The sequence below is a fragment of the Lactuca serriola genome, chromosome 3 (assembly GCF_051521515.1).
Source record: "Lactuca serriola cultivar US96UC23 chromosome 3, Lser_US96UC23_V15, whole genome shotgun sequence".
NCBI classification, from domain to species: domain Eukaryota; kingdom Viridiplantae; phylum Streptophyta; class Magnoliopsida; order Asterales; family Asteraceae; genus Lactuca; species Lactuca serriola.
This window is the reverse complement of record NC_136410.1, coordinates 64,463,208-64,484,313: the sequence shown is the minus strand read 5'-3', so window position 1 is coordinate 64,484,313 and position 21,106 is coordinate 64,463,208. Positions and strand designations below refer to the sequence as shown.

At 33.9% G+C, this 21,106-nt stretch overlaps 1 protein-coding gene across 2 annotated transcripts; it reads left to right on the top strand.

The window, feature by feature from the left end:
- The first annotated feature begins 485 nt into the window (after positions 1-485).
- LOC145092482 (putative flavin-containing monooxygenase 1) lies at positions 486-4,917 on the top strand. 2 transcript variants are annotated; one of them, XM_079030422.1, is made up of 5 exons: positions 486-926; positions 1,009-1,246; positions 1,336-1,511; positions 3,984-4,342; positions 4,433-4,917. In XM_079030422.1, the coding sequence occupies exons 1-5, from the start codon at positions 492-494 to the stop codon at positions 4,767-4,769; spliced, it is 1,545 nt and encodes a 514-aa protein (XP_078886548.1). In that variant the 5' UTR covers positions 486-491; the 3' UTR covers positions 4,770-4,917. The 2 variants fall into 2 exon arrangements, with proteins under 2 accessions (XP_078886548.1, XP_078886549.1); XM_079030423.1 differs by having other exon boundaries at positions 4,414-4,620.
- The last annotated feature ends 16,189 nt before the right edge of the window (positions 4,918-21,106 follow it).

The window sequence follows — 21,106 nt, the reverse complement described above, 5'->3', positions numbered from 1 at the left end:
ATTCAAAAATGTCTTTAAAAATTTGTAATTTATGATAATTTATTAAAACATGTCAATATTTTTTTTATTTGTATAGATTAAAATACTTCTTCATATGGTTCATGCTTACACGTTCATACTTTTTAATTAACCTATTTAAAATATAAGTTTTACAACCAATAGTTTAATTTGCTAAAATATTTGCTATTGATATAAACAGTCAATGTTTTAAATCTTTGCAATTAACATTTTTTTGTTTTATTGTCTAATAGTCTTTATATTTAAATCTTAAGCGGTAAACATCATTTTTGTTTTTGTTTTATTCCAATTAAATAGTCAATGTTTTTATTGTTGCATTTAAAACTTTGCTGATATGTATTCAAAGGGAATTTTTATTTTTATACTGGGCCAAAAATATATGTGGACCCATCCTATTAGGGTTCTTGAGTATATATAAATAGATAACAGTAGAGCATAGAACATATCGCAGATTTCATTGCCTGAGAGATAAAATGGATAAAAAGCAAATAGCCATCGTAGGGGCCGGAATTTCTGGCCTCCTTGCATGCAAATACTGTCTCTCCAAAGGCTTCAACCCCATTGTCTTTGAGTCGGAATCCGACATTGGTGGCGTATGGGCTAAAACCATCAAAACCACCAGGCTCCAGTCGGCAAAACCTTTGTATCAGTTTTCCGACTTCCCATGGCCGTCTTCCGTCTCCGATGTCTTCCCTACCCAACAACAGACTCTAGACTACCTCCGGTCCTACGCCACCCACTTTGATCTCATACCCCACATCAAATTCCATTCCCGAGTCAACGGAATCAGCTTTAACGGACCAATAGCATCCGACCCATGGTCGCTATGGAACGGAATCAGAGAACCATTTCTACCGGAAGGCAAGTGGAATGTCACCATACACGACACCGGAAATGACTCCATCCAGGTATAAATCGTATCCAGTGTTCTAAAGTCATTGTTTTACTTAACGAAAAAGAATCTACATATTGATCATGTGAAATCACCAGGTTTACACCGTGGATTTCGTGATTCTCTGTTTGGGAAGATTCAAAGATGTTCCAAATATACCCGAATTCGCTGCCGGGAAAGGCCCTAAAGTTTTCCAGGGACATGCAATACATTCCATGGATTATGCCGCCATGGATCACGACAAAGCTGCAGATTTCGTGAGAGGGAAGAGGGTCGTTGTCGTGGGGTTCGGGAAAACAGGACTCGATATTGCAAGAGAGTGCTCTTCGATCAACGGTTAGTTGCATTGCATGCAGGTGTTAATTCATCGTCAAACTTTAATCTTCTCCGGTCGTCTTCCATAACTTTCCGACGTTTATTTTCAGGCCCAGAGCATCCGTGTACTCTAGTATACCGGCGTGATCACTGGAAGCTCCCGGATTGGTCTCCATGGGGAATCCCGTTGACGCATTTATACTTGAATCGTTTCTCGGAGCTTTTGGTTCATAAGCCAGGCGAAGGCTTTCTTCTTAGTCTCGTCGCTACTTTACTTTCACCTCTAGTAAGTCCCTCTACAGCTCCACATCAGCACGCGTGATGCATAGAATATACTACAATATTTATTCATATCATAAATTAAAGAATATCTGTTATAAATGATAATATTTTTTTGAAATCCATAAATAGAATATTTATAATAACCTTTCAAATCCTTACATATATGTAGATACATAGAACATCTATACTAATTGGTAATAATACTCTAAAATCAATGCACAAGTCATCCATAAAGTCTTAATTCACATAGCAAGATGATACATTTTTAAATAAAAACAAAAAATAAATAAATAAGACAAGCCTAGGAATTTGTCTCTTAATGTTACTATGAGCTATTATTTTAGTATTGATTTTGCTAGTAAACAAAAACAAAAAACAAAACAAAAAACAAAAACATGAGATTAATTAGCGAACCGTCAATTCCCATTTACCAGATATGGCATGAATATGACACACTTGTCAATCTTTTAGATGGAACAAGCAAGGCGGATATTCTTATGCAATTACAATTCATTAAACTAGTGACGAATTATATGCGTTATTATATTATCATTTTACTTTTACATAGTTGTATATTTTTTTTTTATATAATGTATTGAATTCATAATAAAAGCTATGTTTTTAAATAATATAATTAATTTTTTCTTTTATTTTTTTCATTCAACATTTTAATATGACAATTGAACCTTATATCTATAAAAAAAACGTCAATTGGAAAGGAACTTCCCATTCAAAGGTTTCTGACCAACTTTTGAGTACCAAATAATTATGTCTGCGAGCATAAAGCTATGTTTCATGCTCTAAGCAAATATACGACTGTAGAAATTGAATAATGTCAGAATTTGAAATGTAAAGTGGCCGATTAAAACGAAACTTCATTTTGTCATTTAGACATCTTATATAATTTTTAAGGTATTTTTATTGGCTGAAATTATATTGTTTTTTGAAATATCATAAACATCTCACTACCTTGCCTGTAATTCATTGAGTGTCAATTAGCCAACCCCTTAATCATTTTACGTTTTCAACTATTAGAATGCATCATAACTACTGAAAAACACTGCTATGCCCTAAAACCTCCTCGGTTCGGCAACGAAAATTTCTACCATTCCAAATACAATTCTCTAAAGAATTTATCCTAACATCTTAACACGATATTTTGTCGAGTATACCAAGTGTTTGTGATTGCTAAGCTATTATTATTATTATTATTATTATTATTATTATTATTATTATTATTTTGTAAAAGCATTTATTAGGTTATGATCTACATCATCAAAATAGGGTTAAAAAAATGTTTGAATTAACTTATGTTGATTTAAACATAATAAACTTTATTAATGTTTGATAAATTTTGTTAATTTATGTGTAAAATAATAATAAAAAAACATTCAATATGTTATTGACTTTTTGATTTAATTTTTCATGTAACAGTTTTGTATTTTATCATTATACTAATATCTTTTACGAAAATTTAAATCAACATATATAACCATGAAAAACAAATCTTTTATAAATAATTATTTATATAACATATATATTTTTTGAAGATAAAATATACAATCTCAAATACCAATAAAATATATGAAAAGCATTTTTAGCAAAAGTTTATTTCAATAAAATCAATCTGAATAGAAAATACTAACACAACATAATTATGCGGGTAGTATGAAATATTTACTAGACAAATTAAAAACTTACATTTCTAAGTTTAATCGAGGATATATATATATATATATATATATATATATATATATATATATATATATATATATATATATATATATATATATATATATATATATATATATATATATATATATTAAACATGTTTAAAAAAATAGTTATAACGAATCAAAATTATTTTGTGCTAAACAAAAGAATAAAACAAAAACCATGAAACAAGATGAGTTGGTATAGTTGCATTAGAAATTTTATAACACATATATTATTATATTTCAACAATGAACGGGAACAATGGTTGAGAAAACAGAATTAGAGGCTACAGTATGTCGATGATTGATATTTTTTGGGTTAAAACACGAATAATCTAGCTAATAAGTACTCTCAAATTAAGATGTTTATACTTTCAAAGAAGTTAATACCTTCAAATTAGATAAAAATTTGCTTATTGAAGACGATAAACGTTTTGTATTTTATGTCATTATTAATTAATTAGTATATTCAAAACAGTTATCAAACTGAAATAAACTAATATACACTTTAAATAATAAATCTCAAACATACGTTTCTATGATTAGAATATATTTAATCAATTATAAGGTTAAATATTTTAATAAGATAGATGTTTTTTTAATATCAATCACATGTGATTAACATTGTTATTCCCATATATATAAGCTATTAGTATTTGATTAAACTTTGTTCTCACATTTCCGATTACATAATTGTTATTATTTTAACCTCTTCATATATATGCACTTATTTTTCCTTCTTTGATCACCAACTATAAAAGCGTTGGGGAGTCTCGAAACTTGTCGAAAGCCACATCAAAAAGAAGCTTCCCCTTGCCAAGTACAACATGGTGCCACAAGAAAGCTTCTCGAAAGAAGCCCGCTCAAGTTTGATCATCTATTTGCCAGATTCAGATGACTTCTTCAATGCAATTGAGAAAGGAAGCATCAAACTAAAGAAAACTCCAAGGTTTAGCTTTTACGACAATGGCATCGTGATTGAAAAGGACAACACACATATAGAAGCTGACATTGTTATATTCGCTACTGGATTCAAAGGGGTAGAAAAGCTCAAAGACATTTTTGAATCACCAACATTTCGTCACTTCATTGTGGATTCACCACGAGTCCCTCTATACAGGTAATTAGTCGTGTTTTATATTGGATAAACTTTAGAAACAAACATGATTGCTTATATTATTAATTGATCAGTGGTCAACAATGTTATCAGGGAATGCATTCATCCGCGTATACCACAACTAGCGGTTATTGGATTTTCCGATAGTCTTTCGAATATTTATACCTCAGAAATGAGGTCTAAATGGGTGGCTGCGCTTCTTGAAGGTGCATTCAAGCCACCGAGTGTTGATGAGATGCAGAAGGATATTGAGGGATGGGATGAATATATGAAGGAATCAGCTGGGGAATACCATTATCGATCTTCGATTGCTGCTTTAGAGATATGGTACAATGATCAACTGTGCAAAGACATGGGTATGAATCCTCTGAGAAAGAATGGGCTCTTGGCTAACCTTTTTGAACCTCATGGTCCCATTGACTACGCCTAATGATTAATGATGAAGGATGGAGTTAGGATATTAGAATAAAGGAAGACTTAGATTATAATCATTAAGTTGTATACTGTTATTTACAGTATTATTATTGTCCCTAATTTTTAACGCTTTTCTATTGAAAGCAGAACCGACTTTTAGTTTTTGAAGCCCGTGTTCAAATTTATTGGCCCTAATTTTTACCAACTCAACAAAAGTATTAAAAAAAAAACAAAAAAAAAACCTATTCAATTGACAAGTTAAAATGTCATTTCAAAATCAAACTAACAAAATATGGGCGTCCAAATACACTAGAGTGATTATCCACACCAATACTTATAAAATTGTTAAGTTAAATTATGATATGAGCATTATGTGTTCAGCTAATCCTTATACATACTTCTGTTTTTTTCAGATGGAGGTTTAGAGTTTGTCTCTTATAGTCTTATTCACAGGATGTGATGTTAATCATTACACAAATAAATATCACCAACAGATTCTTAATTGATAAACACAAACAAAATCACGTACCTATTTATGCTGCGAAGAGTACAAATTAAATAGTTACCAAAAATGTTAAGACATAAACACAATCACCTAATAAATTAATGATTTTACGAAGAATGGTAAAACACAAACATTACAAATTATAAATAATTGAACGTTATGACATTAATTGGATTTATAAAGAACGAAATTTGCAATCACTTAAAAAACCAACGATAAAATCATAAGAAACACAAACTTTGGGTCCCTCATTATTTTGTATTGGGGTGGGCCTTCAAATGTATAGTCCATTCATACATGTTATTTTTTATTTATAATTATTGCAGGATAAAGAAAGACAACCTAGTAATTTTAATATTGAATCATGTACTATTCTCACTATAACTAATTACTTAAGTCGTGTTAAGTCCTGTCGTGTAACAAATTCACCATTTGTGAATATCATATCCAATCGTTTGATTAGAAAGAAATCAAATAGTCTTCTACTTTTTATTTAGATCAAACAAATGTTAAAATCAAAATTCAAGATAGATGACTAAAAATGATAATTAATGGATTCCACGTGTTATGATTTTATATGAATAGAAATATAAATAGAAAATAAAGGTAGAAGGATATTTAATTTTTCATGAGTAAAACTCAACTGATAATATTTCTAAATTCGTTTGATTTGTTTAGTAAGGAAAGTCCCTTCAACATTGGTCATTCTATGATGGATATGAAGATGTATTTAGCGTGTGAAGATGTTGTATTTAGTGTGTATTTAATCACATTTTATTGTTTTGAATATCATCGTTCCAAAAACTTTAACCTTTAATTAAATAACATCTCCAATGGTTAACTTCTTCTTATAGATTTTTTTTAAAAGTTAACTAATTTTCTCATATCTATCTAAAATATTCTATAAAACCCTGATATTTATTTTTTTTAAACACACATTATATTTTAACTTATTAAAAATATTACAATACGTTGTTTCAAGGGAAAATATTACAAAATACTGTTCGAAAAAATTAATACGAAAAAAGTATTATGAAATAGTCATAAAAAAGATTGAACAAAGTTATATAGTCATTATAATTTAATATTTTATAAATGAAATGTCATTAAATATTTAATAGAAATAATTATTTATTATAAAAATAAAAAATATTTATAACTAAAATATATTTAAGTGGATAAAGTGAAATATAACTAAAGTATAAGAGTAATAAATAAAAAAAAGATAGAAATATATTGACCACTCAATATATATTGAGTGGTTAATAGAAAAACGCAAATAAGTTGAAGAATCATGGCAATAAGTGTTTATTTAAAAAATAAATAGTAATAAATTATATAAAAAAAAAGTTACCATTGGATATCCTCTAATGGATTTTTGCCCTCTAAGAGTATTAGGTGTGGGCAATGTTCTAAAAGGCGCGCCATGGCGTGAGGCGTGGCTTCGCCGTTACGAAAAGCTTCATAACGTTGCTGTTAGGCGTGGCGCGTGACAAGGCGTGATATGGCGTGCCATGGCGCATTATGGCGTGTTATGGCGTGTGTTTTTTCGTTTGAGACACAGTTTTTTGCTCTTTGTTATGTCCTTTCAAATCGGAGATACAAGTATTGTGGTTTTTGTTAACTTTTTGTTATTAGTTATTGATCTAACACTTCTAAAAAGTAGTTATATTTAATATAAATCTATATTTATGTGGTAATATAATTTTAAATTAATACAAAATTGCCGCCTTACATCACGCCTTGAAAAACGCCACGGATCGCCATGGCTCGTTAAGCTTGAGGCTTGGCCTTGCCACCTCATATGCCACATAAGCAAGTGGTGTCATAACACAAAGTGGGGAATGGGCAACAAGATGCAACACCAAAATCGTAGTTAGGCCTTCACAGGCTACAATTTCAGTCTAATGGGCTACGATTTCAACCTAACAGGTTGTGATTTCGTATTCGTCTTATTCTCATTTTCCAACTTTGAACCATCATATATTCCTCATATGAACTCCGACCCAATTCCTTTTCATTATGTTATTTGTTGCAAGAGGTTTCTATTAATATATTCCAGTTGGACATCAAAAAGTACCCCTTTCAAAGCTAAAAAGTTCGTCTCTTACACTGTTGGTATAACACCCATAAAAATCACAAGAAATTTAAACATTTTAAAACTAACCCAAATTCACAAATTGTTTGCAATCATAGTTTTCAAAACATTTTCAACATCAGAGTCTCCCAAAATCATAAGTCAAAACATGAGGATATGTACAGTCACGCCTTCGCCTTCCTGCGGTCATCTGAAGTACCTGAAACATAACCCAAAACTGTAAGCCAACACTTAGTGAGATCCCCCCAAGCATCAACACACAAACAAATTACATATACAATAACAACATGTCGGGTCCAATCAACCATCGGGTTGGAATACCAACAGGGCCAATCAACCATCTGGGTGGAATGTCAATACATTATGGGTCCAGTTAACCATCGGGTTGGAATACCTCAGGCTCCTCAACCATCGGGTTAGAATGTCAATCTACAACGGGTCATGTCATCCTCAGGATGGAATACCCTCGGGTCCATTCAACCATCGAGTTGGAATGCCCCCGACCTGTTGGCTCACACATAAAGTAGTAAATCCTCAACCACCTACCAAATATGTGTACAAATACATAACAGATAAACATATAATCAACCAACAGACAAACATACAGATCTACAAATCACTAAGCATAGCAACATCCTATATACCACGATACCGATCTATCAGATCACTACAACTTGATAACATACTATCACATAACAAAATATCAAATTCAAAGAGCCAGCCTTGGTGCCTTCGACCCGTAATTACAGTGAGGAAAACTCACCTCGCAAATTGGACAAAGTTGATGAGGTCCCGACTCCGAATCTGAGCTCGCTAACCAACACCTATTCCAACCAAATGACCATTCTCCATCAAAGTCAAAGTCAACTTGTCAAACCAACTAAGTCAACTAAGTCAACCCACCTCGCATCATGGCCAAGCATTGTTCACGTCATGACAGTGAACCCGGTCTGATTCCTACTCGACTCGACCCAAACTAGTCAACCCAGTCAACGAAACCACCTGAACATGCATCACGACATGAGCACCCATTCTCACATCGTGATCTCTAAGGGTTCTAACAGAAAATGAGGATGCTCCGAATCTCACGTCATGAGATCTTAACTCTCACATCGTGAGCGCTGTCTGTGGCTAAGGGTCTCCATTTTAATTCCTTATTCCATTAAGTCTTCGATTCTACTTCATCCATAAGCTAAAGGGGACCCCCTAAGGTCCATAAAAATGTTTCCTTTATGGCCATGCATTCACCACACATGATCATCCGCTTCTAGGTAAAAAGGGAAGAAATGAGCCTCAAAATTTCATACATGCCTCAAATCCAAGCCATCTTTCAGATCTGAATAATATAATGCTCCAGTGACTCTTAGAATCCATAACGTTGCAAACTTTATGGATTTACTCCACTCAAGCATGCAATAACATCAATAAGATGGACAAAACTCAAGATCTATCCATGATAAGAAAAAGTTGGAGCCTTTGATACTTACAAGGGTCCAAAACAGGAAAAGATGATGATGATGATTCTTTGCCCACACCACCACTAGAGCACTTCCTTCTTCGTTTTTTCTTCTTCTTTAAGGTAGAAATGCACCCAAATGACAAAGGATCTTAAAGAGGAGTAAGATTAGGGTTTATGGAGGTTTAAAGAGTGAGGAGGCTGAGGGTGAGAAACCCTAGCCCTCTTATTCCCTAAAATACCGAAAACTTAAGGATTTAGGTCGCCAGCCAGCCTCATGTCGTGTGCACAATACTGCTCATGCCGTGAGCCTTAAAATGATGCACGGGTCTGAAACACTCATCACGACGTGAGAATGCATTCTTCACGTCGTGAGTAGGGAAAATATTGGAACTTCTAACTTTACAATATTAATGATAATGTGCACCTGATCCGGGTGTTACAGTTGGGACATTTTTTTTGACTTAGAAATTTCACTTACTTTTTCTTTAGTTTTTTTGAACTTTTTCTCTAACTTCAAAAGTCCATAAGGTTTTCATGTGAAGTTGGATTTATTCGATTCTTAATCATGTCAACTACAACTTTTATATAAAAAGCTATTATATACATGCTCTAGATTTTGATTTAAAAAGCTCCAAAGTAGACTATACAGTGATTTCTGAACTTCTCCAAAAAATCATCATTTTTATCATTCGTTTTAAGGAAACCTTCTCATTCATTTAAAACCACTCATATACTAATAACAACTTATGAAACTTCATACATGCATTAACTTTTATATTTAAGCTCTTAAACTCATTTTCATTTTCAATATATAAATACCAAATGAGTTAAAGAGCTTAATTTCAAAAAGGAATACATTGATTAAGTTCCATAAATTTTTATTAATATTATATAAGTGGTTTGGAACGAATGAAAATGCTTCCAAGAAGCTTATGTAAAAAGTAGTGATTTTTAGAAAAAGTTTAAAAATAACTAAGAATGTTACCTTAAACTATTATAACCCAAGATCTAGAGCCTATATGCAGTAGCTTTCCAAATAAAAGTTGTAGTTGAAATGATAACGAACGCATAGATAAATAAACCGATTAAATTCATGTTCGTATCAACAAGTTATATAAAACTCAACAGAAATTAATCCTAAGAGATTGTTTTATAAATTAAAATAACATGAGGTTAATACTTTGTATTAAAGAATATATTGAATAAAAATATAACTTTTTAAATTATATTTTGTTAGTTAATTATATTCTTATTTAGTAAACTAATTACATATTTATTTTTACTTTTAAAAAAGAAATTTAAAAGTGAGAGGCGATTTGTTCTTTAAATGAAGGGGAAACTAAGAGATAGTGATACGGAGTGAAGTGAATATGAGAGGTAGACAAAACGTGAGGGAAGGTGAAATCTCACATGACACCTCACAGACAAATTAAAACTATGGTTTTGATATTTTTTGAATGAAAAATGTTATCCGGGAAAAAGTTCTTAAGTTGTTATAAATCTTTAAGTTCTTCAAATAATATCAACTAGAATAGTTTCCACCGCTTTGCGGGGGTTGGAAGGTGTCGCTTCTGTGTTAAAGCATAACGCATTGTCTTACAAACGCATAATAGTCAAAGTAAAATGTCAACGGAAAATTCATCTTTCAGTAGTTCAAAGTCTCTAAGAAATCGATAAACATCTTCAACTCTTCTTTGTAATCTCTTCAAAGTGCAAACTATAATGCAGTCAAAATACATTCATATAACTTTATGTTTCAGACTGATGAAAGACACAGACAACAAACAAAATGGCATAAAAGGGGCATAGGACAAAAATTAAATGGGGGAAAATTACTCTAGATTCTAAATCTTACCAAAGTATTTTCAAAACATAAACTTCATGTATATCATACCATAAGCTCTACATGTAAAATTGGGAGAAAAAGTAGGATGTTATATTCAACAAAATACATATTTATTTCGAAATAAGAGTCATAAGAAAGGACAGAAGCAAACCTATTATAAAATAAGGACATAAAATTCGGATGTTGAGTTTATAGTAGCGGCTACCTGTTTGGAGTATGCATACAAAATGGCTCTTTCTAGCTTATTCAAGATTACAATAAGCATACCTGTTATAAAATAAGAGACTTCATACTACAGGTATTCGACTTACTTTCAGCTTCATGTTTCATCATCAACTCTTTACAGTCTTCAGTTTTTTAATGTTAAAAAAGATTACAATAAGTAATATAAGTAACTGATGGGTTTTAGCATAAACATACAATCTTATGTGTGCATGACACCCTAATTTGATCTATGTATTCTCTAATTGAACATACCATATGAACAACAACATGCAAACCCTAGATCTATGTATTATAATCGAAAATCACATAATAAGGGTTAAGATACATACATTTGATTGTTATGTAGTAATAACAATCCAAAACCTTGTAGATCATGAAGCTTGAGAGCAAGTATCACAAGTGTAATACATCTAATGGCTTACAAACACACTTAGCAAGAAGATGAGTTATGAGAAGGAGGAGGATGCTCTAAATTTTAGCTACCAAGCTCTAGGGTTTCAAGTGGCCGATTTCGTCAAGGGTAATTGCCTTTATATAGTGCGGTGACTTAGAGCCAAAACTAGGTTATGATAAGGAAACCCTAATTGCTTTGCTTAAGGACCAAGCAAGCCTTAAACCTTCCATAAGCAAGCCTATAGCCAAATATTCTAGAGCTCCTCTAGAAGATTTTCGTCCAAGCCTCTTAGGGCTTCTTCCTCAACTATCAATAAATTACCAAACATCCCTTGTACATTTTAATTAATACAATTAATCCCAAAATTAATTCCAAATTAATTTCAGATTAACTATTAATTAATAATATGATTTCTAATTAATATATTATTTCCATAATACATTAATAAATCATTTATTTCAATTTATCAAATTAATAAATTCTTCCTCTTTCTCAATTAATCATCTTGTCTAGTTGCTAGTGTGAAGGCAACCCAAAAGGACTATGCTACCATCAATTTAAGATACCAAATATAGTTATGGGCTTAGACACCTAATCCAACTGTCTCCCACTTGGATCAGTCTAAAAAGTATAGTTGAAAGTATAACTTCAAAATTGATTAGCAAATTGTAGCTCTCAAAGCCTTTGTCGAACTCTGTTCTAGTCATATATGTGTCGTTAGATAAGTGATCATATAACCCCCTGTTCTACAAGATATCATGTGGACAAATGACATGGAACATAATTATTCTTTATGTCTTTTTGTTGTTATAGATGCACAAAAATGTCATCTTGAGTGTTGATATGATTCCATGCATGAATTTGAGTCCTTAATATGATGTTGGGTTTCATTAATTTTATGTGATGGTTTTGGAATGATGTGATAAAGTTGCCAACTTTATGCATTAGAACACTAAAATGGAAGAGATCTAAAATTTAGACCTTATGGTTGAACGGATTAAGAACTTTTTGGCTTATGGTGGAAAGCAGATCAGTACGATGGGCGTACCAAGGGGTACATTGCGTGTACTGATGAGTGGTCAAGTACGCCAAGCTGAGGCTTTCCTTGGGCTTTTAGCCTTTGGTTGGGCTTTGGAATTTTGGGCCTTAGTTAGGTTTTAGGCCTTGGTCTGTTTGATGCATGAAAATGCCTTAGGATTTCTTTAGTGGGCCTTAAGTTGCTTGATTTGGGCCTTTTTGGGCCATGGAGTCCATTAATGTGTTATTGGGCCAAGTTTGGTTAGGCCCATTGTAAAATGGGCTTTTACCTTAGGGGTCTAGATTTGGGATTTAGGCCCATGTTTATGGTTTATAACCTATTTCTGATTAGAATGATTTGATTGTGTTCAGTGTAGGATCTTTCGGTTCGGTAACCGAGCATTTAGTTACGTATCAGCGAAATAAGGTGAGTTTTCTAACTGTATTAATGGGTCGAAGGCACTAAGGCCGACCCGTTATTTCTGATATAGGATGCTAGCTATATTTGTGATATGTGTATGAAAGACTAGGATTTGGTCCCTGACAATTGTATGAAAGACCAGGATGTGGCCCCTGACATCTGTATGAAAGACTAGGATCTGGCCCCTGGCAACTGTATGGAAGACCGAGATTTTGTCCTCAGCAGGAAATTGCTTGTAAGACTATGGGTTGGCCCATAACACTGACTTAGTTATGTTTGGTATGTGTTACTTTGGGTAAACTCACTAAGATTTTGCTTATAGTCTGTATTTCTGGTTTTAGGTACTTTCAGTACTAAGGGGAAGGGCCCGACGTGATGGCATAACATTCACTCCTCACTATTTTCCGTACTTTTGATATTGTACTCTGATGATTGAACATTATTTTTATGTGATGGTTTTGGAATAATGTGATGATTGTAACTCTCGTTTTTTAAAATGAAAAATTTTATCCTGATTTTTGGGTCGTTGCATCTTAGGTATCAAAGGATACCTTTCTCATCATATATTCATACATACATACTCTAGTTGTATTTACATGCTCTGATACATGTTTCTAACATATACCTCATACATACTCCTAATATCCGTGTATGCTCTGATACATGTTCTTACTGTTGGATTAGATGTCTAAGCCCATAACTATTATTGGTATGTACTCGACCCGAGAGTAGCACGGTCCATTTGGTTTGCATAACACCATGACAATTTGTTAGGATAGACTCTTGAGAAAAGGTTATATATGATTTATTAATATATTATAAGTTCTAATATATTAATATGAAATCATATGTTTTATTTACTATTGATCAAGAGTTAATTTGGAATTAATTTAGTGATCAAAAGAGACTAATTAAATCTATGAGAACTAATTATGGTAATTAGTTATATTTATTGTAACATACACATTCAGTTATCGTGTTTTATAATGAATAATATTATGAAATATTATATGAATTTGAGTATTGAGTTCTAACAAATAGTTTTTACTTTAATTGAAGTAAAACTATGTTTAGAATCATTCAGAATGTATTGGAAGTATTATGAGATTCCAATCAAATGTCAGCTTTTGAAATTAACGAAAATATAAAGTTGAAAATAAGTAAAATTATATTAATGAAAGTTGTAAAGAATCTCGTTAGAAATATTTAGGCTAAAACCTCATCGAAATCCGAGTTATAACAAAAAAGTTATGACTATTTAAAGTTTCGCGACAGAACCGGCATGACGTCATATGACGTAAAAAGTGAGTTTTCAATAAACTACTTTTTAGCTTTAGTGATCTAAACAAAATTCGTAGTATTCATTAAACCGAGAATTTTCATAAAAAGAACGTCCAAATCCGACTTCGTATGATGAAGTTATAATTTTTCTAAGTTTCGGAATAGCAGTAAACAACTAAAAACTCGAAATAAAGATCGAGTGATTTTTAGCTGATGCAACCTAAACGGGAATCGAAGGTCTCATCAATAGTAGTACAACGGTAAAAAGACAGATGAAAACGGACGTTAGATGTAGAAGTTATGAATTTTTAACGGACTTTTCCTGTTCCGACCCGTTAAAAATATAACAATAAAAATGAATTCAAAATTAACCGACGAAGTCTAAACAAAAGTTGTAGAGTATAATCTCACCTTCGCGTGGATATAAAGAACGTCAAAAACGGAGCTCGTATGCAAAAGATACGAATTTTTGAAGTTTGGAAATTCGGAGTACGCCCAGCGTACTCGTGTTCATGGTCCGAGATTGGCCACGTCGCCTATTTCTCGCATTCGAAACGTATCACATAGGTTGGACACATCTTATGCCATGCATCAGGGTACGCCCAGCGTACTAAGTTTTACGCCCAGCGTAGTGGCTATTAGCGTACTCATAACTTACACCCAGCGTAATGAGAGTTTCAACCACTATAAATTGAAAGCAAAGCCTTCGGGTTTTTGTTTAGAAAATCTATTCTCTCTCACTCTCTACTTTCTTTTTACCCACTTTTAACTCTCCGAAGCCCCGATATCATCCCCGACACCCGAAGCAAGTCCCGACACTCCGAAGTTCCCGAGAAAATCATATTTTCTAGCCGAATTAACTCTGCCGGAGTAAGGCCGGTTTTCAACTAAAATCCCCGGTTTCATCACAGTAAGTCATATGTAGAGCTGAAGTGCTGCCCAAATTATCATTTACTCCTCCGGTTATTTCACGGTGAGTTCAATATAGGGATAATTATATGTTATGTGTTATATATTCAATGTACTTTACTATGTTATATCAGATTTATGCCTTTGGCCATGTAGAGCATGACTCGTATAATTTTATGGTATTGGCTTTTGTGCCTTTGACCATGTAAGGCATGACTCGTATAACTTCTAGTATGTAGGGCTGAAAGCCTATATATTTTAGCAAAATGATAATCGGAAATTGTATTTTCTATGCCATTTGGGATGAAGCTTTATTGATGTATATCAAGTTAAAATTGATTTTTGGTTGATATGGAAAAGTCTGTCATATGATGCACATATGCCTTGTTGTTCTTTGTCCCTCTTTGCTTCTATCATATTGATATGTATATGGCATAACGTTATATTGTAACTATTATTAAACTCACTAAGCGTCACCCGTTTATCCCTCTCAATGTTTAAACTATTGCAGGTGATAAGCATCCAGTATAGTCATGTACTGGTAGAAGATGTAGAATAGATAATATTATAGCTTTTGTATTGTATTCCTGGGAAAGTATGTAATATATAAAACTTTGTAAAAATCTTAATAGTCGGTTTGTATCCAGTCTATGTAATTAAACTATCAATGTAAAATATTATTTTATGAATATGCATGTAGCATGTTTTGGAGTAACTTGGAGTGATAATAATGTCTTTAGTATGAAAGTTTGGGTCTTTCAATCATGGTATCAGAGCAGTAGTTTAAGTGAACTAAATACCACGGATTGGTATTTAGACTTAAACCATCGGAAGTTCAATATATGAACGGATTCATTTTAAGTATATTGATACAAACCATAGGAAATAATTAATTAAAAGTATTAGGTAACAATAAATCCTAATATTCTAAAATACTATGTTGCTTTAAAATTTTTCAGAAGAATGGCTAAACAGGAAGGTAGCCATACACCAGAAGTGGGTGGAGATCCTCGTCCTGAGGAAGTAAATACTCCAATATCCCCTTGTGAAGAGCGACTCTTGGGTAAAATCATTGGTATTATTCGGAAAGCTCTCGAAGAACACAAGAAGAATAATGATAAAGGCAAAGAGAAAGCCACTGGAGAATCTTCAAAAGGAGAGACGAGACGTCCCTCATTCAAAACTTTCAAGAGTAGTGGTGCTACAAAGTTTTCTGGTGTCCTTAATCCCATAGTTGTTCTAACTTGGATTCAGAACACAGAGAAAATATTTTGTGTCTCTCATGTGGATAATGAAGACAAGGCTAATTATGCTTCTACAATGCTCATCGGAGAAGCCTTGGTCTAGTGGGAGGCAACATATGAAGCTCTTAACGGGTTTGACCAGGAAAATTTATCATGTGAAATGTTCAAAACTCGTTTGCTAGGGAAGTATTTTCCTCTAGACATGAGGAGATTGGAAAAAGAATTCATCGAGCTTAAATAGGGAAGAATAACTGTGAATGAATATAAAACTTAGTTCAATCATAAAGCACGGTTTGCTGCAAAGTATATTCCAACTGAAGACGAGAAAATTTAGTTATTCATATAGGGACTACGATATGAAATTCACGATTTCGTAAGCAATTGGGATGTTATATCATTTGATAAAGCTGTTGAGTATGATTGCAAGCGTGAGCATGACTTAGAGATACGTGGTGCCACTTTTCTTGTTCCGAAGCATCCACGTGTTGACCGAACTGTTCCTATTCCCTCTATTCCACCAGCTCAATCTATTCGAACTGATCCCGGTAAACTAGTGCAATCCCAAAATACCCCTCGATCATGGCCGCGGTAGGTCACAATCTTTTTCTCTTCAGTCACCATCGTGTCAAAAATGTGGAAAGAATCACCAGGGCCAATGCAGAACAGAAAAAGAATCGGTGATCTGTTATGGATGTGGATAAATGGGCCACATAAAACCCGTTTTCCCGATGAAGAGTGTTTCATGCTTTGCTTGTGGTGTTACTGGCCACATGAAGCGTTTATGTCCTACTCTTACTAGCCAAGTGATGGGAATTCTAGATTCTGTTCAACAATCAGCGAGAAGTCAAGCTCCTGTTCAACAACCAAAGAGTACTCCAACTAAAAAGGAGGAGGTGCCAAAAGCTAAGGGCCGTGCATTTCAGATTACCACAGAGGAGGCACACGAGGACTCGAATGTTGTGACGAGTACATTTTTTGTCAACTCTAGACCTGCTCACATCTTATTTGATTCTGGTGCCTCAGATTCTTTTGTGTCTCATGAATTTGCGCATTCTTTTCAAATTGCTTGCTATGCACTTACGGAACCATTTCACGTAGATACTGCGGGAAGTATATTATTACTTGCTGATAAAATCTATAGGAATTGTGTCATATAAATTGAAGGCTACAATTTTCTTGCTAATCTAATTCCTATCTCCTTGCCCAACTTTGATATTATTCTCGGCATGGATTGGTTGTCAAAGAACCATGCAAAACTTTTGTGCTATGAAAAGATAGTACGTATTCCCATTGAAAGGGAGAATCCTATTTATGTCTACGGAGAACAAAGAATCTTAAAAATAATCTCTTTCCTCAAAGCTCATAAATTCATATCGAAAGGGTGTTTTATTTATCTGGCCTATACTTTCGATATCTCAAAAGAGGAAAAGAAAACGGTAAATGATGCTCCCGTTTTTAACGAATATCCTGATGTTTTCCCCGATGATTTCCCTGGACTTCCTCCGGACAGGCAAGTAGAATTCCGAATTGATCTTGTGTCTGGTGCTACTCCGATTACAAAGAATCCTTATTGTGTTGTGCCAGCTAAGATGAAGGAAATGATGATCCAACTGCAGGAATTACTTGACAAAGGCTTTATTCGACCGAGTACCTCTCCTTGGGGTGCTCTAGTGTTGTTTGTCAAGAAGAAAGACAATTCTATGCGAATGTGTATTGATTACCGTGAGCTAAATAAAGTAATTATCAAGAACAAGTACCCACTACCTCGCATAGACGATTTGTTTGATAAACTTCAGAGTTTTAGCTATTTCTCAAATATTTATTTGAGATCTGGCTATCATCAGTTGAAAGTACACGAGCAGGATGTACCGAAGACTGATTTTTGTACTCGATATGGGCATTATGAATTCCTTGTCATGTCGTTCGATCTGAAAAATGCTCATGTTGTATTCATGGATATGATGAATCGCGTATGTCGTCCGATGCTCGATAAATCTATCATCGTATTCATTGATGATATTCTAATCTACTCTAAGTCTGAAACTGATCATGCTATTCATTTTCGAGAAGTATTAGAACTTCTTCGAAAGGAGAAACTATATGATAAATTTTCGAAATGTGAATTTTGGCTTCGCCAAGTTCAATTTCTTGGCCATGTGATTTTTGGTGACGGTATATCCATAGATCCTACCAAAATCAAAGCCATTCAGAATTGGGAAGCGCCCCGTAAAGCTTCTGAAATTCGTAGTTTCTTCAGTCTCGCAGGATATTACCGGAGATTCATTAGAAATTTTTCGCGTATAGCCATACCTCTCACGAGTCTTACACGAAAGGAAGTAAAGTTCGAATGGGATGAAGCCCAAGAAAAATCTTTCTCAATTCTTAAAGATCTTTTGACCCATGCTCCGATCTTATCACTTCTAGAAGGTGATAAAGATTTTTCTGTGTATAGCGATGCTTCAAGATTGGGACTCGACTGTGTGTTGATGCAATGTGGTAAAGTGATAGCCTATGCCTCGAGACAACTGAAAGATTATGAAAGGAATTATCCTACCCATGACCTCGAACTCACTGCAGTGGTATTTGCCCTAAAACTTTGGAGACATTATCTTTTTGGTACAAAATGCAAATTGTTTACCGACCACAAAAGTGTCAAGTACATATTCAGTCAGGAAACTTTAAATATGAGACAACAACGAACCATGGAGCTGATCAAAGACTATGACTGTGAAATCCAGTATCATCCTGGAAAGGCCAATGTAGTTGCCGATGCACTTAGCAGAAAGGTTTATCATAATAGTGTGTGTTATGCTGTTACTCACACTACAGTAAAATTCACTATTGTAGATGAACTAGAGAAATGGCAAGTAGAGGCCCTAAAGCCAGAAAATGTGAAGAAAGAAGGGATGGTACATTATACTGATGTTTTACTTGATGATCCACGAGGATTGAAGGTATTCAAGAAACGACTATGGATTGCAAAGATTGGTGGATAAAGACAGAAGATTTTAGATGAAGCCCATAAGTCTAAGCTGTCAATACATCCTGGTACAAGTAAAATGTACTATGATGTAAGAGCTGATGGCCTGGATTAAAGAGAGACATTAAAAGATATGTTCATGAATGCTTGATATGCTTACAAGTTAAAACAGAGCACCAAAAGCCTTACAGAACTCCAAAAAAGTCTTAGTGTTCCTGTGTGGAAATGGGAAGAGCTATCCATGGATTTTATTACCAAATTGCCAAAGACTGCTAGACAGCATAAGCATTTGGGTAATTGTTGACCGCCTAACTAAAAGCGCCCATTTTCTCGCCATGCGTGAAACGGCTCCAATGGAGAAATATGCACAAGTGTACTTAGATGAAATTGTTGCAAGACATGGTGTGCCACTAAACATTATCTCCGATCGTGATACTCACTTCACCTCTCATTTTGGGCGAGTATGCAATGTGAATTGGGATCTCGAGTCGCTCTCAGTACAACTTATCATCCCCAGATAGACGGGCAGACGGAGAGAACGATCCGACCAGTAGAAGATATGCTTCGTGCATGTGTCTTGTAGTTCGGTGGTAATTAGGACAAATACTTACCTCTTGTTGAATTTTCATATAATAACAGTTACCACGCTTCAATCAAAATGCCACCATATGAAGCACTATATGGACATAGATGTCGTACTCCATTATGTTGACGTGAAATAGGACATAAAATCCTTGGAGGCCCTGAGATGATTCAAGACACCATTGACAAGATTCAAACTATACGAGAAAGAATGAAAGTGGCCCAGGATCGACAAAAGTCCTATGCAGAAAAGAGGAGACGACCCATAAAATTCCAGGTGGGTAATTTTGTAATGTTGAAGGTATCCCCGTGGAAAGACATTATGCGATTTAAGAAGAAAGGAAAACTAAGTCCTAGATTTGTTGGTCCTTTCAAAATCTGTCACACCCCCAAACCGGAACGGCGGAAACATTCGGGGGCGGATGACTTCATGTAGTACCGTAACAATTGAATACATAGTAAATAAAGCAATATAACCATCATATATATAATTGAAAGTTTACATTGTTAAAAGGTACATGTTCAAAACCAATTACAATAAGATGCCAAAATATGAAATTAACTGGCGCCATAGCGTCCCTTCTTCAAAAGCTGTTTGTTACCTGTAATTACTGAATCCGTGGGACATACAAGTAGTATTGAAAGAGTAGATCAACATTTAAGCTGGTGAGTTTCATAAGTGTTAAATGACAATGTTGGTATGAATTAAAATGAAATGGTTTGTCTTTGTTTGTTTGTTCCTAGAAAATCCCATATTTTCTAATGGTATGAATGTAGCCTTCTATCAAGACCAATGTTTGTTTCTAGAATATTGATGTTTTTCCGTATGTGGGTGGCAGTTTAGAAGTTCCAAAACTGTAACACAATAATGTTTTTCATGCCTTAAGTAGTTAATTTATGTACATGTAATGTCGCCAAAACATCTGAAAAACCCCGTAAATCAACGTGTTTTAAATACTCCATGTTAGTTTTATAACCATGCTATTGACTAGGACGGCCTATACACAATGTTCTTCAGGCCTTGGAATGTTCTGACGTTTGTCACCCCAAATGGTGTACTGTAGCTAACAATCAGGGCGTGGGGTTGTCAATCCCGTATAGATCTATACACAAACACCATGCTCCCCCTCCAAGGGATTCTGGTATATAATACAGGACTTGAAATGTGTACTCGAACGTACGTGAAGTTTAATGTCTCACAAAACATAGTATAAAACAGATTTACGTATGAAAATGTTCGTTTGTTCTAGTATATGAATGTATCTCTTTGAAATAGTGTTTCTAGTATGTAAAAGTTCATGATGTTCTCGTAAAACTATACATATTATAGTTTTCCAAAAGTGTGTCTCGTTTGAATAGTAAACCCTAGTGAAATGCTCACTTGTTATGAAA

Excerpts from the sequence above, each read along its gene's own strand:
- LOC145092482 (XM_079030422.1), top strand. The coding sequence starts at position 492 with ATGGATAAAAAGCAAATAGCCATCGTAGGGGCCGGAATTTCTGGCCTC. Across the intron at positions 927-1,008 it reads CCGGAAATGACTCCATCCAG|GTTTACACCGTGGATTTCGT; the intron begins GTATAAATCGTA and ends TGAAATCACCAG. Across the intron at positions 4,343-4,432 it reads CCACGAGTCCCTCTATACAG|GGAATGCATTCATCCGCGTA; the intron begins GTAATTAGTCGT and ends CAATGTTATCAG.